The following is a 20,348-nucleotide window of genomic DNA, read 5'->3' as shown; positions in this document are numbered from 1 at the left end:
ACAATCACGTGACTTGTACCTTGAAACCTCTTTGGAAATGAGACCTTCCCATAACATGCAACTGCTTGTCATAGTGATAATATGATTAGTTTAATGGCAACATTTAAAAAAAGGGTTATTTCTATTAATGATGGCGTTTTGGTGTAGATACAAGGAAGTGTTCTGTATTTACTGTGTACATAATCAAAATTTCTTCCTGTTATGGAAGAAATTATACATATTTACACCAGGAATATATGAATAAATACATGATTACAGCACTCCATAAAGAACCTTATGATTTCAAAGCTGTCTCTGGGAATGCAGCTTGGTGGCCTCTGTTGGCCTGTCCCCAGCCCCAGAAGCTGGGGTGCTGTAGGATGTGGGGGTAAGAATGACTGCCAGTGCCAAAGCTCTATCAGATGTGCCTTTAATAGGAAATTTTACTTCCTGCATTTTCTTCCCTTCTCATATCAGAACAGAAGTATTTCAAAAGGGCTTTCATTGTGACGTGTCAGGACTGGATGTACCCTGCTTAGAAAGCCTTTCCAGCTGCAGCTGCCTGAGGGCTCTCCCCATCAGCAGCAGAAGGGCAGCAGCCCAACACGGGTGCTAACACCCAGACTGGGCTCTGGGCTGCAGAGGTGGGAAGGTTCAGCAGCCATGCGTGCCTGACACAAGCACAACATGCTTCATTCATTCACTGCCTACCCAGGGCATATCTGGCAGTCTTTGCAATGGCCTTCCTCAAAGGTTTCCTTAAAGCACTATGCCACGTGTTAAACTTACTCCAGAATTAGTAGATAGAGGCAATCTATTCTATAATTACATGGCTGAGGAAATGCAATGTGGGGGGTTTTTGTTTGTTTTTTTTTTAATGCATTCAGTACAAAGCTGTCTTCTGCAGATGAAGTAAATATATTCTGCTGTAAAATAGGCATTTTTAGATGGTTCTTGGTGTGCTGGTGTTTGAGATGACATTAGGTTATGTTTGTCATTGTCACTTACCTTCATCATTTAAGGCTTCAATCAGCCTGCATAGTAGAGTTGATTTTTACTTCCCTGTGTGCCTAGCAAGATAATTTCCATATTCTTTGACGTGTCTGGAGTCTGCACCATGTAATAGAATGAGATGAGAACAGAAGATATTGTATTCCTGTCTCATTATTTTGCCTTTAACTCCTTGATTGCTGCTTAATCATGCTTGTATCATCGGAACATGAGAAGTTGATTGTTGTTGAGATCAAAGCAAACTGTAGCAGTAGAGTGCCTAATTAGCAGATATGTTTGCAAGCTGCCAGTTTTGAAGGAGGGAGAAAGAGAATTTAACCCTCTTTGTGACACTTATAAAAGCAGCTTGAAAATTGTTAAGAGTCATTTGTCATAGTGGAAAAACAAAAAGTGGAGAAAATTAATATTCATATTAAATATGAAGTTTGAGTTGTAGCTCCTTAAGAAGTACCCTAAGAGCTGTTGAATTAGCTGTTTCAAGTGTGCTTAGCACTGAAACTGTAAAAGCATGGATGGAAGTCGAGTCCACATGCCTGGACTTAGCTATATGCTTGTATTTAATCATCTGATTAACTAAATTTGAGGTTTGTGAGACTGCAGTCCTGTTGTTGCTAGTACCTGAGCTCATTGGTGCAAAACTGACTGCAGCATATTTATAAATAAACTATAATTGCACATCAAGAACACATGATCTCTACTCCTAGAGGCTTGTCTTCCTGTTTTTTTCCCTGTGGTCTCTCTCTAGTGGATGTTGTAAAGCAAATGATTTCACCACATACTTGCTTTATCCGAGTTGGTTGCTTTAGCAGAAATTGAATGCACAGATAGAGAAATATTTGAGAAGAGGGAAAAAACACTTCCTCTACTTAATCCTTAGAATGAAGGTTGACACTTGAGTGGAAAAATTTATAGATGTTTTCAAGTGAAAATAGGAGCAGGATTTTCTATTGGGGAACTCTACCTTTTGAAAAATTACTGTAAGTGTGTAGGGATTTAATTATGGGGCATAACAACATATACATGAGACAAAAGAAGGGGTCACAGTGGGTACTGCAGAGAAAATAGCATGTTAACACATCATTTCATGTTTGTTTTAATGTCAGTTTTGGGTTGCTGGGTATGTTCTTCATAGTGCAATGGGAGATACTTATTTTGTACCATAAATTCTGTCAGCAAACCCCAGATGTTGAACTCGTGGAGAGTCGTGAGCCAAGGGTACTGGCCATTGATTGAAGCAGTTGTTCACATAATGTTTGAATTGAGCAATAGTGAATTTTTGAGATCCTTTGTGTTCTAGGCACGGTTTTGTTGTAGGTCTGCCAGTATCAGTTATCTCTGACCTCTTGGTGTGCAGGATTCTTGTTTTTGCAAAATATGCTATATGTTGAAAGGAACTCTGTCACATTATCACTTGAATGTAGTTTAGTGTGCTTTTTGTAGTATCGTGTGTGCAGTGTGAATCTTAACTGTGTGTTTTTCTTATTGTTATCAAAGTTACAGAACTGGACCTTGAAATTTTTCTAGAGCAGGTGTGAGCTGTAAAAAAGGATGAAAGGTATGCAGTAATACCTGTATATTATATTTGTGTTATAGAATGGACTGGCAGTTTATAAGTTTTGGAGCTGCATGTTAGAATTATGGGAAAAGAACCTATTTGTTTTTAAGATAAAGAAAAGGAAGCAGTAGAGTGTTCTATCTCTGAGCTCACTGATAAATATTACCAACTAATTATTTTGCTAAGTTGTATTTCAGTAGAGCTGTGAGGTAAGGAAGTAGTGTCATGAATGACAACTTCAATCTGTAGGGTGTTTTGTCATGTAGTTAGTGTTGTCACTGGTTGGCTAACAGTGCTATTGAGTTAGGTGTGTTTGGCATGGATAACTTAAAAAACCCAACCAAACAAACCAAACTGAAAACCCCAAACCTATCCTTATCCTCCAAATCTAATTAGAAGTTAAGGAGATTTGCTACTGATCTCAAATGCATTTTAAGTATTATATTGCTGTCACAGTACTTCAATAATAAATTGCAAATAGTCAATATAACTTCAGCGAGTATCTGTTAGCAAGGGAACTCTGAGTAATTTCCTGATCAGCAAAATTTTGTACTGTCTTTTAAATGATTTTCAGTGAGAGAATTTTGTTCCAAGCATGGATTCTGCATGCCTTTGTACTTAATGGAGGCTTCATTTTCTTTATATATATATATATATATATATATATATATGTATGTATGTATGTATGTATGTATGTATGTATGTATGTATTTTTGGATACAGATCTAAACAGATCTGTACCTTCATCCTACTAGTTTGTGGTCCAAAACTTGGTATGTCCTTTTCCAGTTCCAATTCTGCCAATATTGGTGAAATTTTAAGGTAGATCTGCTGCAGTTTTTTTGTGGGTTTTTTTACAGTTCATAATCTCACCCCAAATTTTTGCCTTTGGTAGGCCACATTTATTTTTCCTGCATTGTCAGCCAGAATCGTAGAACCATACAATATCCTGAGTTGGAACAGACCCACAGGGATCAATGAGTCCAGCTCCTGGCTCTGCTCAGGACAACCCAAAGAATCCTACCATGTGCCTGAGGGTGCCACTGCTTCATCTAATTTTAGAAAGTGAAACAAATATAGAGTATTTTAGGAGATTTATAGTACATCAAAAAGTAAAAGAACTATAGTGAGCGTAATAGGATTTTTTGCAAAGGCTTCTTCTACAGTAACAAAAGAATTTGTAATTGAGTCAGTTGTAATTATGGGCTCACCTGAATAATGTTATTGTTTAGGAGACAAATTGGCTGAAATGAAAATTTCACCTCTTCCATTAGACTGGAAAAGTGGCATTGTTCATTAACTTCAACCATGTGTAGTTGAGTAATGTGCAAAACATACTCCTTTAAGTTCTGGGCAGTAAATAAGACATTATTAAAATGATAATTTCTTGGTTTTTTTGCTTGTTGGAGATTTGAAATTTAAGTAAAATTTGCTGATGTAGCTACAATAGAATAAGGCAAAATACTGTAAAGTTTCCTAGTGATGACTTCAAATCCATCCACTCTTTTCTGGTTAACAGCTAATGGGAATGATGGCTTTAATTCCACCTCTCCTCCCTGCCCCCCCTAAAATTTGCAGTGTCCCCATCATTTTCTACAGCTGGGATGTCTGCAGGAGTTCAATTTGAGGCAGTAAAGCTAAGTGTCCTAACTTGAACCTTGAAGGTGGGAGGCTCTGCCTTTCACCTGGTAGGTGTCTGAACCTGGAGTGAGGCTTCACTTATTTGTGGCGGTAAAAGTGGTGGTACATTGCTGCCAGCTTTGCTCTTCACTTTCTGCTGTACAGGCAGTTTGTGAGTGGCAGGGGTGTTATCAAAAATTTGATAAATAAAATACAGAAGTTATTAACACCAATGTAGCATTAAGAAGCAAACATTCTTTATTTGTCCAGATGCACAGGGGAGTAGCTTTTCCCAAAGCCATGCAGTCTGAGTACAGGGAAGTTCCTATTTATATACTATATTTTACATACATATTGATTGATTGTCCCAGAATATGATAATAATTTCCCTGAAATCATTAACATGTTTTCCTTCCCCTTTACACTCCTGTTCTTCTGTCCTGATGGTCTCTCTGGTGGTCCCTGGTGGTTGTAATCCCGATGTTCCAGTCCACCTGTCAGAGTTCGCAGGGCACAGCTGCTGGTGAACTTGAAATTCTCCTTCTTACACAATAGACATTCTGCAGTTCCATAGGCCAGTAGTTTTTGGAGAAGAAGCATTGTGTTAGCTCACCAGGTGTAGGCAATTTATCATCTGTTAACAGTGGCAGCTTTGGCTATGTAGGGACTGCTATTGTTTCTCTGGTGACCTGGTGGCGGGTGGTGGCTTCAGTTTTCTGTTCACATCAAGACCTGTCAATGAACCCAGCTCTTCTGGGGTTTTTTTGTTTGAAAATATGCCAGGGGTAAGAAGAGGGAGCAGTACCCATCTTTTTTTTCTTTTCAGAACATTTCTATGATCAAGAGCACTCTGTAGAATCCAGTTTTCTCTTCTACTGTGGCTTGTTGCTGCTGCTCTGAGGTAGCTCATGCTCCTAAGGCTCCCCAAAAAGAGGTGTGGAGTGAGCAACCCACTTGAAACTGTGCTTGGCAAGTCTAACTTGTCGAGAGCATAGGTTCTTTAGATAAGATCAGTTATATTTTAAAGTAAACCAGTGAGGGAGAAGTAACTAGCTTTCTGTATATTTTTTTTTAATATTCTGCACTAACATAATAAATACCTGTAGTGGACCTAACAAGACAATTAATTGAAGTAAGTATTTCTTGGCCCTTGCCTTTAAGATGTCCAGATGGCAAGAGGCTATTTTGAAGACTGCTATTTCACAGCAGCTAACACAAACACATTGGTGCTAGCTTCTGGTAGGTCTGTGGTACACTGTAATCATATGCACAGCTTTGCTTTGGACTAATTGTGTCTGTAGCTCCTGTCAGCCCTAATTCAGATTCTTCCATTTCAGCAAAGTACGTGCCTGTCTTGTGTTGGCAGTAGTGTAATAGGAAACTCCTTCTACTATTTTAACAAAAAAAATTTCTAGTAAAAACTTTCAAGGTGCTTCCTCTGTATTTATTTTTGCGTTTTGACTAGTTACAAATCAGACTTTCTAGAACTGCAATCTAAACTATCCTAAGTACTTGCATAAAGGTAAAATCTTACTTGGATGCCAAAACATTTTCTTAATATTATGCAATTGCCTAATTATCAGAGACGAAGTTATTTTTAAATTCTAACTGAAAATGGAAGATTTGTAGGTATTAGATTTGAGCTCATTTAGTAATTCTCAGCTGTCTTATTATGATACACATTTGAGAGGGACAGAAGAAGGAAAGTAGAACTTCAGCAGTAGGAAAAAATTTTCTGTTTAGAATAAAGCGAAGCCTGCCTTTTGTGATTGATTTTTGTGAAAGTGTATGTGGTTTTAGTCTCTTTGTGCTTATACAAGTAGTTTTTTCCTTATACAATATGTCATATAATGAATAGGTGCTTGCTGAACATAATAGAAGTAAGAATTAATGATGATTCTATTTGGACCATCAACAAATACTCATTACAAATGAATCTAGATATACAAGAGGCATGTTCAAGGGGAAGATGCTACTGAACTGCAGTGATGTCTTACCTATGTTCACCAACGATGATGTAATACTATTAAATAATGCTAACTTGTTGCCATTACATAATCAACTTAAACCACCCTTCATCAAAATGTCTTTTGATGAATGTGCTGGACTAACAAGGATTGCATTCAGATATGGGAAGTGATGATGTTAGTTCCTGTGTAGCTACTTTAGGGCTGTCCTGATAGTCCTGAAAGGGAGACAAAGATACCAGCAAAACTTCTGCAGAGGAAGTGGAGGAAGTCAACAATGACCATTTTGGAAATGAAGAGGACAGAAATAGGGGACCTCTATCAGTGGATGACTCAATATCAATAGCTTATGAAAGTAGTATGAACATTACTGCCAGTGTATCAGTGGTCTGGATGCTGGCAGTGTTCTATGCTGTATATGGGCCAGAATACTGAATTAAGGTGGAAGGGTTGCGGTGGAGTTGAAGCCTTCCTCTCAGTCCCTCATGAATTCCTCATGAATCAGTTCACTTAAAAAGGAAAACAGCTGCTTGGAGAATTAGGCTTGAAGGCAGACCTGAATGCAGTGTGAAAATAATGTATTTCAGGTCAAATTTTTTGTGTAATACTGGCAGTGAAATCACTTAATAAGGGGAAGTGTGGATATGTATAAAATCAAGGGTTGTCAAAGAAAATGTAAAAGCAGTAAAATGCATACAATTATGAATGAAACTACAGCAAAAAAGTGTAGGAGTGCTATAAAGTCAGGGGAAAGGGGGAGTGGACAGTATGAGAGGATTTAAAACTTTTTTTTAATTATTGTTGGAGGAATTGAAGGAGAGTTGAAGATTAACTCACTTTGGGCAGGGACTGTTTTATCATGTAATGGTTAAATGCAGTAGGTTAGCTCTGTTCTCAGATAAGAAATTTATCTGTTACCATCTTTTTGTCTAAGGCCTGGCTAATTTTGACCCTTTAGAAAGCATATTTCTTGTATGCCATTTCTGTGTTTAAAGGCCTGTGTACTATGAAAAGAAGAATTGGGAGTTCTAGACAGTCTGCTTTCCTTAATTCCAGTATTTTGTGAAAACTGTGGTACCTTCAAGGCTCCTTGAGGGGGAGGGATAATTCCAGCATCATACATGCTCACGATTTCACTGGTAATTTTGACAGTGTTTACTGCCTAATTTATCTTTTCAACAGACACACCCCCAACATTATTTTAAATATTTCTTGATGCTAATCATGCAGGAAAAATAATGAACTATTACGTGAATTTTTGCAGTGGAGATACTGACTGTAGAGCGCTGAGTAAATCCACTCTGCTTTCTTGTGAGTCAGGCAAAATATTACAGTTCAAGGAAGGCTTAGTACAAGATTCTGTTGTTGTGTAGGATTGCATCTCCTCTAGCCTCTGTATCAAGATATCTTAGACTTTCTTTCAGATGTCTGAGCAAGATAAAAACAGGGTAAAATACAGATCACTGTAAAGGGAAAATAGTAAAGGTGGCTGTTAGAATGCCCTGCCCTGATAAGATACAGACAATATTAGCTCTCCATATTTTGGATCTGGTGCACATTTACAGAAAAAAGTAAGTACAAAGATTAATAACAACACTTATTTCTCATATATCTTTCTCCTTCTAGACTAAATTGTATTGTTATTTAAACCTTTTTGTCTTGTTTTGACTTAAGCCAATGTTAATTTGTGTACTAAATGCAAATGATTGCCTTCCATCTTCTTTCTTGGGAAGCTCAAGTGGGATTCATATGAAATGAAAATTACTGCAGTCTGGGAAGGGCCTAGTGTCCTAGTTCCCCCTGTGTCCTAGTTCTGGCCAGGACAGAGTTAATTTTCTTTGCGGTACAGAGTGTGGTGGTATGTGCTGTAGTCCTGGGTGCCAGGGCAGCTGAGCTTGCTGGATTGCTGAGCCCAAGAGTTCTGGGCTGCCATGTGCTGAGTGGGCAAGGCCAAGACCCAAATGTTTCTCATTACCTCCTGTCTCATTGCTGGGGAGGTAAGGGAAAGGGTCTCTTTCTCTTGCTAGCAAGAAGAACAGGGTTTCTTTCTGATCCTGGAGAAAGTGTGGTGGGCAGAGGGTCTGTCTGCCATTGGTTTCTCTTGTCCTGGACTCGCTGAGCATTTTTGCATGTAAATAACCCTCTCTTTGTTTACATTTTTGTCTTCAGTGTTGCTGTTGCTGTTCATTTTCTTGCCTCATTGCTGTTTCCATTAAAAGTCCTTACCTCAATCCTTGATCTCTGCCTTTTGTGTGTCCCACTAGAGGGGATGGGAGCAGCTTACAGTTTCCTTTTTTTACTGGGAAAACTAAGCTTGGGAATACTATTCCTAAACCACAGCACCCTATGAGGAAGTCACTTGTTGACCAAAGACTGATGATGTTCCCCAGTTTTAGAAGAAACTTTAATAGAATGAACCTTTTCTTGAAAGGATCAGGTGAAAACCTACTGCTTTTCAAATACTGATTTCTGTGAGGATAAAATGCCCTAATATTACGCTACAGTGATGAAGTTGAAAATTATTTAAGATAATTTTCCTTATGGCTTCTAGAGGGGATTAATATAGAGTTTCTGAAGGAGTTACGCATATTGTATGTCTACTTGACAAAGTAGGTATTGCTGAAGCATTTTGATGATGGCTTGTTTGGAGCTGTCTGGATGTTGCTGGAAGTCTGGAAACCTATGGATCGCACACTTTCACCCTTCTCTGAGAACTTCATCCTACCAGTGTCTGATAAGTAGAGTAAAAAAGGAAGGAAAGAAAAGGCATAGACCTCTTTTTATGTAGAAAGCATTAAAGAAGTAAAACATACCTATTTAAATGGAAGGTCTGTATAACTTAGTTTTTTTGCAGTCACTTCCTAATTCTCTTTTTTCTGTCCAGATGAGAAGGAATTAACCTTTTGAGGTGATAGATATAAAGCTCTCTCTGACTGCATATGTCACTGGTATATTTGAGGATTAACATAAATGGAATATCAAAGATGTGTATATTGCAATCAATGTCTTAAGCTCTTTATGGCACCATTTTAGTTGAGCATGATAGGAGCCTATGCAAAAAAGGTAACCAAAATTTTTTATAAAGAAGCAGAGAGAGCAGATGGAAAGTTAATTCAGGTTTTCCAGTTCTGGGAAATGTTATGTTAGATAAATGGGCAAGAAACTGCAGCTTCGTTGTATATTTTTCTTCTAGACTCAGGCAGGCTGTTAGCAAATTGGGTGCAAAAATGTTTATGGGTTCCGCTTTACCAGTGTAACAAAGAACAATAGCACATTTGGAAGACTGATTATAAAGTGTTAAAAGGCTGTGCTGTGCTGCTGCTTGGGAACTTCTAGCTTCCAAAAGAGTCCCAGAGACCTCAGCAACTCTCTGTGGATCTACTGTTAAAATAAAATGATGAAGCTGAGGCTTTTGATTTCTTGGCAAACCTGTGCCGATTTACCAGGGTACACATCCTATGTCAGTGGTCAGGCGCATAGCCACTGCATAGCTATCTTAGATGACAAGATTAATGAGGTGGGGTTTAATGATTTCAGGAAACAAATGTTTAGCCCATGTGGTTTGGAGATGTTTTTCATTTGATCTGTTCAGTCAAGATGTTGCACTGTGTTTTTAAACTGAGATTTGATTAAAAATAAGATTCTGAATTGTTGCTTTGCATCAGCTTGTTGGTCTTCCAAGAGAAGACAGTTACTTTAGTAATGTGATTGTCTCACTTTTGCATAGTTTGTAGATAAAAGTAAGAACTTAAGGTGGACATATTGCCAAGACCAGTATATCGCTTGTTTCTTGCCAGTGGCTGAAAGTAAGCAGAAATTAACAGTTTTGATACATGCGTGTCATCTTAGTTCCTTGAATATTCTCCTTGCTGCTAGTTTGTAGCTTGGGCTTCATGAGCTGGAGATGTGTTCTGCCTCATTAGTACCTGTAGGGAGACGATTCTGAGTGGTGTCGCTCTGTGATGGGGAGTGTGGCCCTGTGACCTGTGTGGCCCTGGGCTCATGGTTTCCTGCCCACAGCCAAGTGACGCCTCTGAGCAGAGAGCACGGGCACTGAGAGCCTGTGAGCGCTCCTAAGGAATGGCTGGCCTGCACCTTGGTCATGTCCCCTTACTTGGGACACTGGATGAAGATCCTTGGGAATTGAGTGGTACGAATTGAGTAGCTTATGATGAATCTGGAATAGAAGCAGAATAGTCGTCACACACAAAATTGTGTAATCGTCCATGTGGTAAGTGTCTTAATTCCAATAAATCTCACTTTGTCCCTCAGACTCAGAAGCTTATTCCTTCAAGGGGAAAAAAGAGGAATATTTCTTAATATATTTTTCCTGTTTTCATTTTTGACTAGCTTTCAGAAGTTAAGTTTCAGAACTAGCACTCTAGATGTTTGCATCTCTTGTTGCTTTAAATATGTTTCTATGTAGGAAAAAGATACAGTTTTGAGAACAGAGAACTGTATCTAGTGGAAGGATGATGTGAGGGACTAGCAACTGAATGGCAGGAATTCTGTTGGAATCAGCTCTGGTCAGGGCTGCAGTGGATGATGTTTCCCAGTGGAAAGAGTGTTACAGTAAACCATCCATTGCATTGCCTCAACTGCAACATCTCATATTTTAACTCACTCTTTCTGAACTTGACAGGCAAATATTTGCTTCCCAATGCAACTGGACAGCAGCTGTGGCAACCTATAGAAACCACTAATCTTGTTCGGATGCGCTACCAAACATTTGGACAGTCAGCACCCTCACTCACTGCTAGTTTGGTGAGTAACTTTTTTTCAATGTAGAAATGTACCAAAAAAGTTTTATCTCTGTGTCTCTTGGTGGGAGGGTGGGGATCAAACCAAAGTCTATTTCCATACCAATCTCTCCTCCTTACACTGCATTTTTGAAGTACTTAATGCTTGCCTATACACAACATTACTTAATATGTTGAGTGTGGATGAATAACATTTATGGTAGCAGTAACTCTGAATTGGGTTACTGGGTTTTGCATAAAGCCTGAGCTGAATGTTGCATTAATATAGCTGCTTGCATTTAAATGGTTTCTTTTCTTAAAAAAAGGCATGCTATAGAAAGCAACTGTCCTTTCTCCTGAGCATTCTTTTCTATCAATGTCTCTTTCCGCTTCTGAAAGTACTTAGTCCTCATGAGGACACAGATGTGTGAAGCAAGAGTTTAATGAAGTCTTTTGGATAAAAGTATAAGGGAAGAGAAAGGGGCAGAGATGCATCATACACTTGACCTTTCAGCTTTTTGGTTTCAAGCATCTGTTTCATGCTTTGTGTTTCTGTGTATTAATATCTTAAGAAGTGTTGGAATTTAATGCAGGGCTCTGTGTACTAGCCTATACTTTTCTTCAAAGAGTTGTGATAATATGTTGCTCGTATAAAGAAAGAAAAGAATTATTAATGCTTTGCCTCCCCCATCTCTTCCCTTTAGCTGGTCGTTAAAACTTTGTTGATCCATATCTACTTTCAAGGAGAAGCTTATCTTGTGATTTGTTTTGGATTTTTTTTGAACACAATATTCAGGTTGAAGGCAGCTATGGTCAGCCAATGTTGAAGAGATATCATCATGACTCTTTTTCATATGATATTGATAGGTAGATGGCTGTTTTCTCCATGATCTGTCTGAAGTAGTATTTCACTTCAACTGCAACAAATCTTCACTTATAAATCTAATCTTGGCTTCTGCTTGGTGGTCGTGGTGGTGCTGTTTATGGCTCTTTAGGGCAGATATGGCTTTTTGGACTCCACACTGACTGCAAACACTTAATTCTATTGGAAGTTCTGTGCTTTGAATCCTAATATTTTCCAGGGAATTAAATGTCAACCTATGAATTTTGTTAATTGTGAATTTTGTGAATGAAGTATTTGGATTATGTGTAATTGAAATGAAAAAAAAAGTAGATGAATGGTCAGAAATGAATTTAAATTGCATTAAACCCACATTTTTTCTTCTTTTCTGTATTTGGGAATAAAAAAAATACTTCTTCCACTTTAACTGAATTTAAAAAGGGCTATGTTGCTGTTTGATGGTCTGTTTCTATCTGCACAACTATTAGGGGGCATGCTGCTAGTAATATTGTGTTTTTGTTGTGCTGTGATGCTTAAACTAGAGGAGGAGGAAGATGCAGCACCATTTTGACAATAATGACTTTTTTTTTTTTGACTTTAAATGGTCATAAAGCAGTAGACTGATGAAAAATTCAGTGAGCCTTCCTTCCTTAAGGCCCTTTAACTCATCACCTATATAGTTTTATGGCATATCTGTCTGCCACAGACTTCTTCCTTCCTGTCTCTCCACATCTTTTATCTGTGCCTGACTGCAGTTTCTTTCATGCTGGTGCAAAAGCAGGCAAGAACCATCTAAGCAGATCTGAGCAGATTGTGCACAGGGTGGAGGTGCAGGTTTCTCAGAAGTGTTTATTTCTTATCTGGAACTGCTGATCAGACCTGCCTCCTAAGAAGGTTAATGTTAATGTCACATAGGCAGAGCTCTTCTCAAGCCTCCTTTGACAAATACTTTGCTGTCAGGCTTTTGAAGGACTTTGGTCTTTGCTTAAAAGGGGCCATAAGTTAGGGCCCTCCTTGCACACTTTTCCCCTTGATTCTGTGATTTGGTAGAGTTGAATTTGGGAGGCCTATTGTTAGATTCTTGTAATTGGAGCTTTTACTTTTAATCATGCTTAGGAGAGAGTTTACTCTTATGTAAAAGTGATTTTTATGAAGAATTTTCATGTAGCTGGTCACAGTCTGAGTTGAAATTACTTTAAATGTATTGCCTTGCTCATCTGAAAAATAATGAACCTGTTATTAGTTCTTTTACCAGAACCGGTCATTCTCACTTGGGTTGATACTCAGCTGGTATGGATCTGACTGAATAGTGATTATGAGCCGATACAGACAAGAATGACAAGTGAACAGGTCAAAGATACATGCTAGTGCTTAGTGCAATTGCAAACAGAGTACAAAAAGCGTAAATTTTTTTTCTTGTTCTGTCAATAATTTATTAAAAATTCACAAAATCTCTCACTGGTTCACAGGTGTAAAACCTTTCTGTGGGAAATTATAGATTTTTTTTACAGAATATTGATTAAAAATGGGCTGCAGGTTGTTGCTTTAGGTACAGTTCAATAGCTATGCATGATTCAGTCCTGTAGTATAGGCAGTTGGACTATAAATTAAAAATACAGTTTCTCTGTAGACCCGCAGAGCTGGTTTAAAGATGTATAGGAGAAGGCTGATTTTGTGATGAGTGGGTAGTGTATGGGATTTGATGTGGACCCTTAATTCACAGAATCACAGAATAATCTGAGTTGGAAGGGACCCAAAAGGATCATAAAGTCTAGCTCTTGGCCCTGCAGAGAACAACCCCATAAATCACACCATGTGCCTGAGACCATTGTCCAAATGCTTCTTGAACTCTGTCGGGCTGGTGCTGTCACCACTTCCCTGGGGAGCCTGTTCCAGGGCCCTGCCATTCTCTGGGTGAAGAAACTTTTGCTAATGTCCAATTGAAACCTCCCCTGTTACAACTCTAGGGTTCTGTCACTGGCACCAGAGATAAGAGATCAGTGCCTGTCCCTCCTCTTCCCCTCATGAGGAAGTTGTGACTTCAGTGAGGCCTCCCCACAGTTCAGAGGCAGCTCAGTCAGAGTTGTGCTACTCTTCAATTTCTGTCATGAGCATTTTGAACTGTCCATGACAGACAGTTCTCTGATGGTGACACAGACAATGGGACTCTGCACAGAGAATTAGTGTGGGCTTAAAAACATTAAGTAAATGATGCGGAATGTCTTCAGTGCTGAATAGAAAGGGAAAGCTGAGTTGAGGGGTGGTTCTGCTTTAGGGTGTTTTTATGGGTCGTGTTGGTCTGGTGGGTCTCTTCCTCTCCATGGTCAGTAATAGTTGCTCCTGGAAGGCAATTCAGTCTGCATCTCAATGCTGAGTTTTGCAGGAGTGTATGAAAACTGTAGTAGAGCTAGTTTATCTCATTCCTTGCACTGTAGGTTGTCAGTCATCTCACTTGACTTCAGGCATCTTTTCAGGCTAGGATGGATTTGGAATGAACATGAAGTTGCTGCCTCATTCAGTGTCCAAAGTTTAGGGGTCATCCTCCTGTTCTCTACCAGTCCCCTGCCACTCCATAAGTATTTTCAAATATTGTTTGTAGACTTACTGTTTTGATTTTTTCATTTATTACTGAGAGGAATTTTTGGAAAATGCTTCAAAATAAATTGAAATAAAGGCAATTTTGTTAAGTTCTCATTGTAATAAGCTGATATGCTAAAGTTATGGTAACAAGTCTGAAATTGAGCAATTAATTACTGTTTTATAGGCATAAAGGTATTTTGTGGGACACAGATTGAATGAAATTCTTGATTTTAACAGTTTCTAGTTAGCTTCACATATAAAAACAATAGAAACCTAAAGTGTCTATGATACATAATGATAAATGTGTAGATGAAAGGAAATTAATTTGCACAAATTAATTGGTAAAAAATTTTCACATTTGGCTTTGTCATTGTTTACTGTAAATTCCTGTTATGGAATTTATTGATTTATTGCTTGTTTGGCTGTATGGTGGTTTTTTCGCTAATTAAAAAAATAGTAATCCCTTACTTTAAGGAGCAGGAAGTCTTTCATTTTGTTTATCTGATTTATATAAATTAAAAAAATCCTTTGTGTCACATGAAATGTTTCTCACAGTCCAGAGAGCTTTCTGAGAGAGCATATTTCATGAGTACTTTATGTTAATTTGCTCTATGAAATATTCATGTAATAAAAATATTATAACAAAGATTCTCAAATGAAACATGTAGATTGTAATACACTTGGCTTTTAAATTCAGTCAAGACTGGATGTGTGATTTCAGCTTTATGGCAATATTGAGCTTAAGTTGGCTATTCCTTCTATTGTGTGAGATGAGTATACAGCATGAAGTAGATTAGACTCTGAAAAGCATATGGTTTCTTCATGGAAATATGAAAGATGCCAATGAAATAACTGTTAGTTTAATAATGGATCATCTTCTAGTACTTGGAAATAATTTCTAGTAACATCAAAACTAGAAAAGCAATAAAACTAGCCTTTGTGAATGGCTTATGCCCTTTCCTACTAAGCAGTGAAGGGATGTTTTGTCTAGGTATGACTGGAAACATTTGCTACTTTTTAGCATATTACTTACTTTATATTTTACCTCTTGATTTCTTCCCCCTCAAAAACAGGCATTCCTCTGCAAACTGCCTTCCCCAAAACAACAGAAGACTGAATTTGCAAACATCTGTACTCTGGTTGCTTTTTATTTCCATTTTGTCAGTGTTAATTTGTAAGAATGGTCTTATGGAAACTGGAGGGGGCTAATTATATAAAGTACTTATTTATAAGTTGGAATGCTGAAAGGAAGAAACATAAGAAATGTCCAATGTCTATAAAAAATAGTTCTACTTCTTCAGAAAGAGCTTTCCCTCTTCCTCTCTTTTTAATAGTATAATACTGAAAATGAGTAAGTGTGTCTTTGTTAAATACGCCATTAACTTCAGCTAAATTGACATAATGTTGACAGTTATTATGGGAACTGTTTCAAAACTAATTATGCTAATTAGAACTTAACTACCAGTAATTGCATGTATTCAAACAGCACACCAACACCCTTTTGTGTGTTTTATTCCCCAGATGTAAGACAGCCATTTGTTGTCTGAGAAGCTGCAAAATTACTGCATAGATAATAAATGATAGTGAACAAATGAAATACATTCTTTAGAAGCACTAATTGGTTAGATAAGTGAATGACAGTATCAATTGTGCTTAGCCAACCCACGTAATTTAAAAAAGGCTTTTATTTAAATGTTTTGGAATTGTAGGAAATTTTTCAAATCACTAATTGTCTGTGTTCAGTTTTATATAATGAATATCAGGTGTAGCTGAACTTATTTTTAAGTAAACTTCCTTGAAAGCAAAAGGGAACTGCATCTGAAACTTGGGTTTCTTTAAGTTTTAGTTCTTCCTGTCCAGGGATTCAGGTTTTCAATGCTTGAGTGTGAGCAGGTAATTAATACTCTGGCAGTTAATGCAGTGCAAGTACAAAGATGGCACTTGTGAGAAGCACAAAAACTATATAATATTGCCAAAGTAGCCAGTCTTGGTTTGTTATCTCTAATCTCCCCAAAATAATTGGCTAGACTTCAGAAACACAGAGTCTGAACTGAGGAAATAGATTGAGTGCTAAACCACTGTATAAAGCTGAAAACCATATTCTTATTTAACTTAAAATAAGCTTAACATCTAAGAGTAATTACTGAAAATCTTTTTAAAAGTGAGGTTTTTATTCCTATGAAATGCTAAAATTGTCAAGTAATGATAGCAGGTTTTCTATGCTTCAGTTGCTTCTCACTTTTAAGATTAGAGAGCTGTTGTCCCTTGTGTACTTTATTCCATTTATTCCTTACCCATGAGTATGTATTTGCTTTCCTATTTCTTTGTATTTGCCTTTTAACAAATACTTAATTGCAGTTCTAATTCAGTAGATAGATCTAATTTAGTAGTAGCAAGAGGGAAGTGAACATAAATCTTCATAGAAATGCCTATATGCTTTGTATTTGTACCTAAAAGGCCAGAGTAGACGTGGTCCGGAGCTGTGAAACTATAATACTTTGATGAGCTGATGCAAGAAGTTGGTGACTGGGTAGTCTCTTCCATAAATTCAAGTATATCTCTACTTGGCTCTATCATTGTTTTCAAAATAGTCATGGTGTACTTGAATTTACAACAAAATTGTAGATTCAGCTGCTTGACAGAATTCGAGATACTGAATCCTTTCCTAAGTCATCTGTTTAAAATTAGTGGCTTTATTAATTCTTATACTTTCTTGCTTGTTCTTGGGTGTGGATAAAATACAGATGTAGTGCCAGCTGGGGTTAACATTTCTCCCTGAGAGAGCTTGTGATTTCTCAGAATTGAGAACACAGCTTCTTTGTGCTGCAAAATGTCGTTAGTTAAAGAATAACGGGAAAAGTAAGCAAAATAATAATCTCTCAGAGAAGACTATCCTAGGTTAAAAAGTCCTGTGAGCATATGCAGTGTGTTTTTCAAAAATACCCCCTTTGTGGTGAAGTAGGTCACTTCCCATCAGCCTCAGTTAGCTTCCAGCTGTCAGGATGTACTGAGCACGAGAGAGAACTGAAAGGAGATATTGCACAGTTTATTAGAGGTGAATGTAGGTAAAACCCTCTTCTGTATCCTGTTAATGATACAGAATGAATAGAGAGCAAATACATGTAGGAGCTAAGCAGGGCATCCCTGTTTTGCATGAGTACCGTGCTTCTGTTTTCCGGATGTCCCAATAGTCCCAATATAATAGTCTTCTTCCTTCATGAGAGACTGAATGGTGAAAAGGCTCACTGGGACCAGTTTCTAGTTTTAGATAATCAAGAATCTAGGGCTGTTAAAATTTTTGTTGGCTGAGGATGTCTTTGTTCTTCTAATGTAGGACCCACATGGTTGAGATGGTAAGCTAGGTTAAATATAATGCATCACCTCTGGAACTGAAGCATCTGACTGTGTGGCTGTAGTAGTGGCTCTGAATAAGGGCTTATTCTTGTCTGCTGTAATATTTGAGTTGTCTGTGTGTGGTGTTAGGGATGGTTATCTTAAATCTAGAATTGTGTTGCCACTATCACTTAGAAAGTGGGAAAAGTGGGAAGTGTTACCAAAGTGAGGCTGTGAACTTTTCACCCAGGTAGAATTGGCCACATGAGAGACAAAGGAGTAGTGGTGTTTTGCAGTAAACTATATAACCAGAAGAAATCAATGTGTAATCATTTATACTATTTGAAGTTTAGATGCCTTTCTGGGAATAAAACTTCCTCGGCTTGTTGTTGGACTTTACTTAGGGGATAACTGTGTAAAATGATAATCTGTGATTAACAAGGGATAAAACTCAAGAATATAGCAAACTTCTTTGGCCTTAGACCAAAAGGTTCTGCAGCTCCTTAGAAGGTTTATAGATGTGGAAATGGAAGGGGGATAAAGAGGTTGGAAAGGACGTGAAGAGCAGGAAGAAACTGGAAGAATCACTGACATTTGGGAGGATTGAGGAAAATTTAACCGTAATACTGTCTCGGGTTCCGTGCTGTCTTCTGTTCCCTCTGGTCACAAAAAGCAGACTATTGTGAATTCATTGTCTGTCAGTTAGCATTTTAATTGAAACACTGATACATCTACAGTTTGTAACATTTGATGAGAAAATAGTAAACAAGTTGCAAGGAGATCTTCCTTTGCTTGAGGAGTTCTGTGCTCATGTAGGAATCTAATTTGATTGGTCCATTTTCCAGTCTCAGAAGTATATAATGGAAGTTTAAACGAATTTCAATCACAGCTCTGTCTTTAAAATAAACTGAGACAAAGTGGGCATGGGGAATAATGTGATGAGTGTAGGAAAACTGCTGTCTATACTTCTGTCTGCATTCAGGATACGAAGTGAGAGGTGTTGGTAACCTGAGAGTTCCCTGTGTGGTGTGGGTGAGTATAGTAGGTAAGGATATTGTTTGGCGTTCTTACAAGGCAATTACAATATCTTTGACTTTCTTAGCAGTCTTAGGAATTTGGTACTCATGCATAATTAGAATAGGTTGATTAATTAAAAAAAAAAAGGGGCAGAGGACAAGATACTGTTCCACTGACCTGAATTTTAATAGCGATACTCTATATTGTTAAGAAACTTATATTGCTAGTGCTGCTACTGCTATAAAACTTGATGCCTGTTTTGCAGTTTCAGTTAGCAAAAATGCAAATACTAAAATTCTTTGAGCTTCCTAGTAAAGTTTGGCCTTTTAAAATGATGGGATTGTTTGGAAGGTGATGAGATGTATTCCTGTCTGCTAATTTTTTTTGCTGTGGGGCAGCATCCTTATATTAAAGGATAATGAAATAGGACACAATTCTAAATTGGTTAAGTAACATTTTTATTTTCCTTCCTGTAAGCTGACATGTTCTTATGCCTGTGGTGCTTGCAAAGTGACTGTAATATAGCAGAGGATGGAAGCAGACCGTTTGGAAACAATATCTCTCATTCCTCAAGCTGAAGTACTCCCATGGTTCTGATGATGGCTGTAAGTCTCAAAACAAAGAGACTCAAACTGAGTTGAATGACACTGCTGACTTACAGGCACTGGAGCAGGGTGGGGAAATGTAATTTTTCCAGATCTCTGGTGGGAATGAACATTCCTCCACATTTATTTATTTAGCTAGCGTTTTTTAAGTTCCACAAAGGTATCTAGCAAGAATTTTTCTGAACACACAACAGAGTACTTTTGTGTTGGATGGTGCATTGCTACTTTTGATCTCTTACAGTTTTAGGTTTAACAGCAACTGCTGTTTTACTGACCTGAAACTTTAAGTGGGTTGACCAAAACAGTTGGCTTTGACACATGCTGCTGGGTATTTGTAACTCTGGTTTTTAGTCAGACTTTCTTGTACATTCATGTGAAACCAGATGTGCTACTGTAAAATGCACTTTTGTCCTGTGGAGGCAGATGGGAATGTGGACTTTGGTATTTTTTACCACACCTTACCTGTTAGTGTTCTTGCAGTCTCTCCCTTGTTCTGGTAAATGGTGATTTAATTGTTCTGGCTTCACTGGTGTGATGCAGTCACTGTGTTGGCTACCTCTTCTATACCCTGCCACAATAGTCTGAAGGTTTTTAGCATGAAATATGTTGTCACCTCAGTAAAACTAGAAAGTATTGTTTGGGGTTCTTTTTCCTTTTATCACAGTATGCCCAATTGTGGTGCATATGTCTCTATCCAATTTAATCAGATTTTTAATAAAGCAATAGTACAGTAAGATCATTGCGTCTATTAAGAATGTTCTTTCATGGTGTTGTGGAGATTAAGAAACTAGGTAAGTGCTCAAGTTGACCCGATGTCACTTGAGTAAAATATACAATAATCAGCAGGAGATTGGTTAACTGCTGCTCTCTCATGGATACATTTAACCTCTTGATCATTGTGAAATAGCTGCAATTATGGAAGATACTTCGTATTTGGTCAGTTAAACTCAGAAATGATGGTTGGCTTTGTAAGCATGGAATAATTTTAAAGTAATATATACTTGGCTGAACACAGATTCCTTTTGCTGTCTGTTGAGTTGTCTATTTGAGAGAGGATGAAGGTGGTAAGAAACGAAGCTGAATTATGAGATTGCCTGCTGT

At 37.8% G+C, this 20,348-nt stretch overlaps 1 protein-coding gene across 4 annotated transcripts in view; it reads left to right on the top strand.

Moving 5' to 3' along the window:
• The window catches only part of MAST4 (microtubule associated serine/threonine kinase family member 4), a 278,365-nt gene that overhangs the window by 69,361 nt on the left and 188,656 nt on the right, over positions 1 to 20,348 (top strand). For all 4 annotated transcript variants that reach the window (XM_071425284.1, XM_071425286.1, XM_071425285.1 and 1 more), the window contains exon 3: positions 10,775 to 10,896. In XM_071425284.1, the coding sequence (XP_071281385.1) occupies positions 10,775 to 10,896 (122 nt within the window). The remainder of the gene's footprint in view (positions 1 to 10,774; positions 10,897 to 20,348) is intronic.

Source organism: Agelaius tricolor, unplaced genomic scaffold (genome assembly GCF_023055355.1).
Source record: "Agelaius tricolor isolate 1412-34295 unplaced genomic scaffold, bAgeTri1.0.p SCAF_4, whole genome shotgun sequence".
Classification (NCBI taxonomy): domain Eukaryota; kingdom Metazoa; phylum Chordata; class Aves; order Passeriformes; family Icteridae; genus Agelaius; species Agelaius tricolor.
Note: the sequence above shows the minus strand (reverse complement) of the source record. Positions and strands in the feature narration are given on the sequence as shown.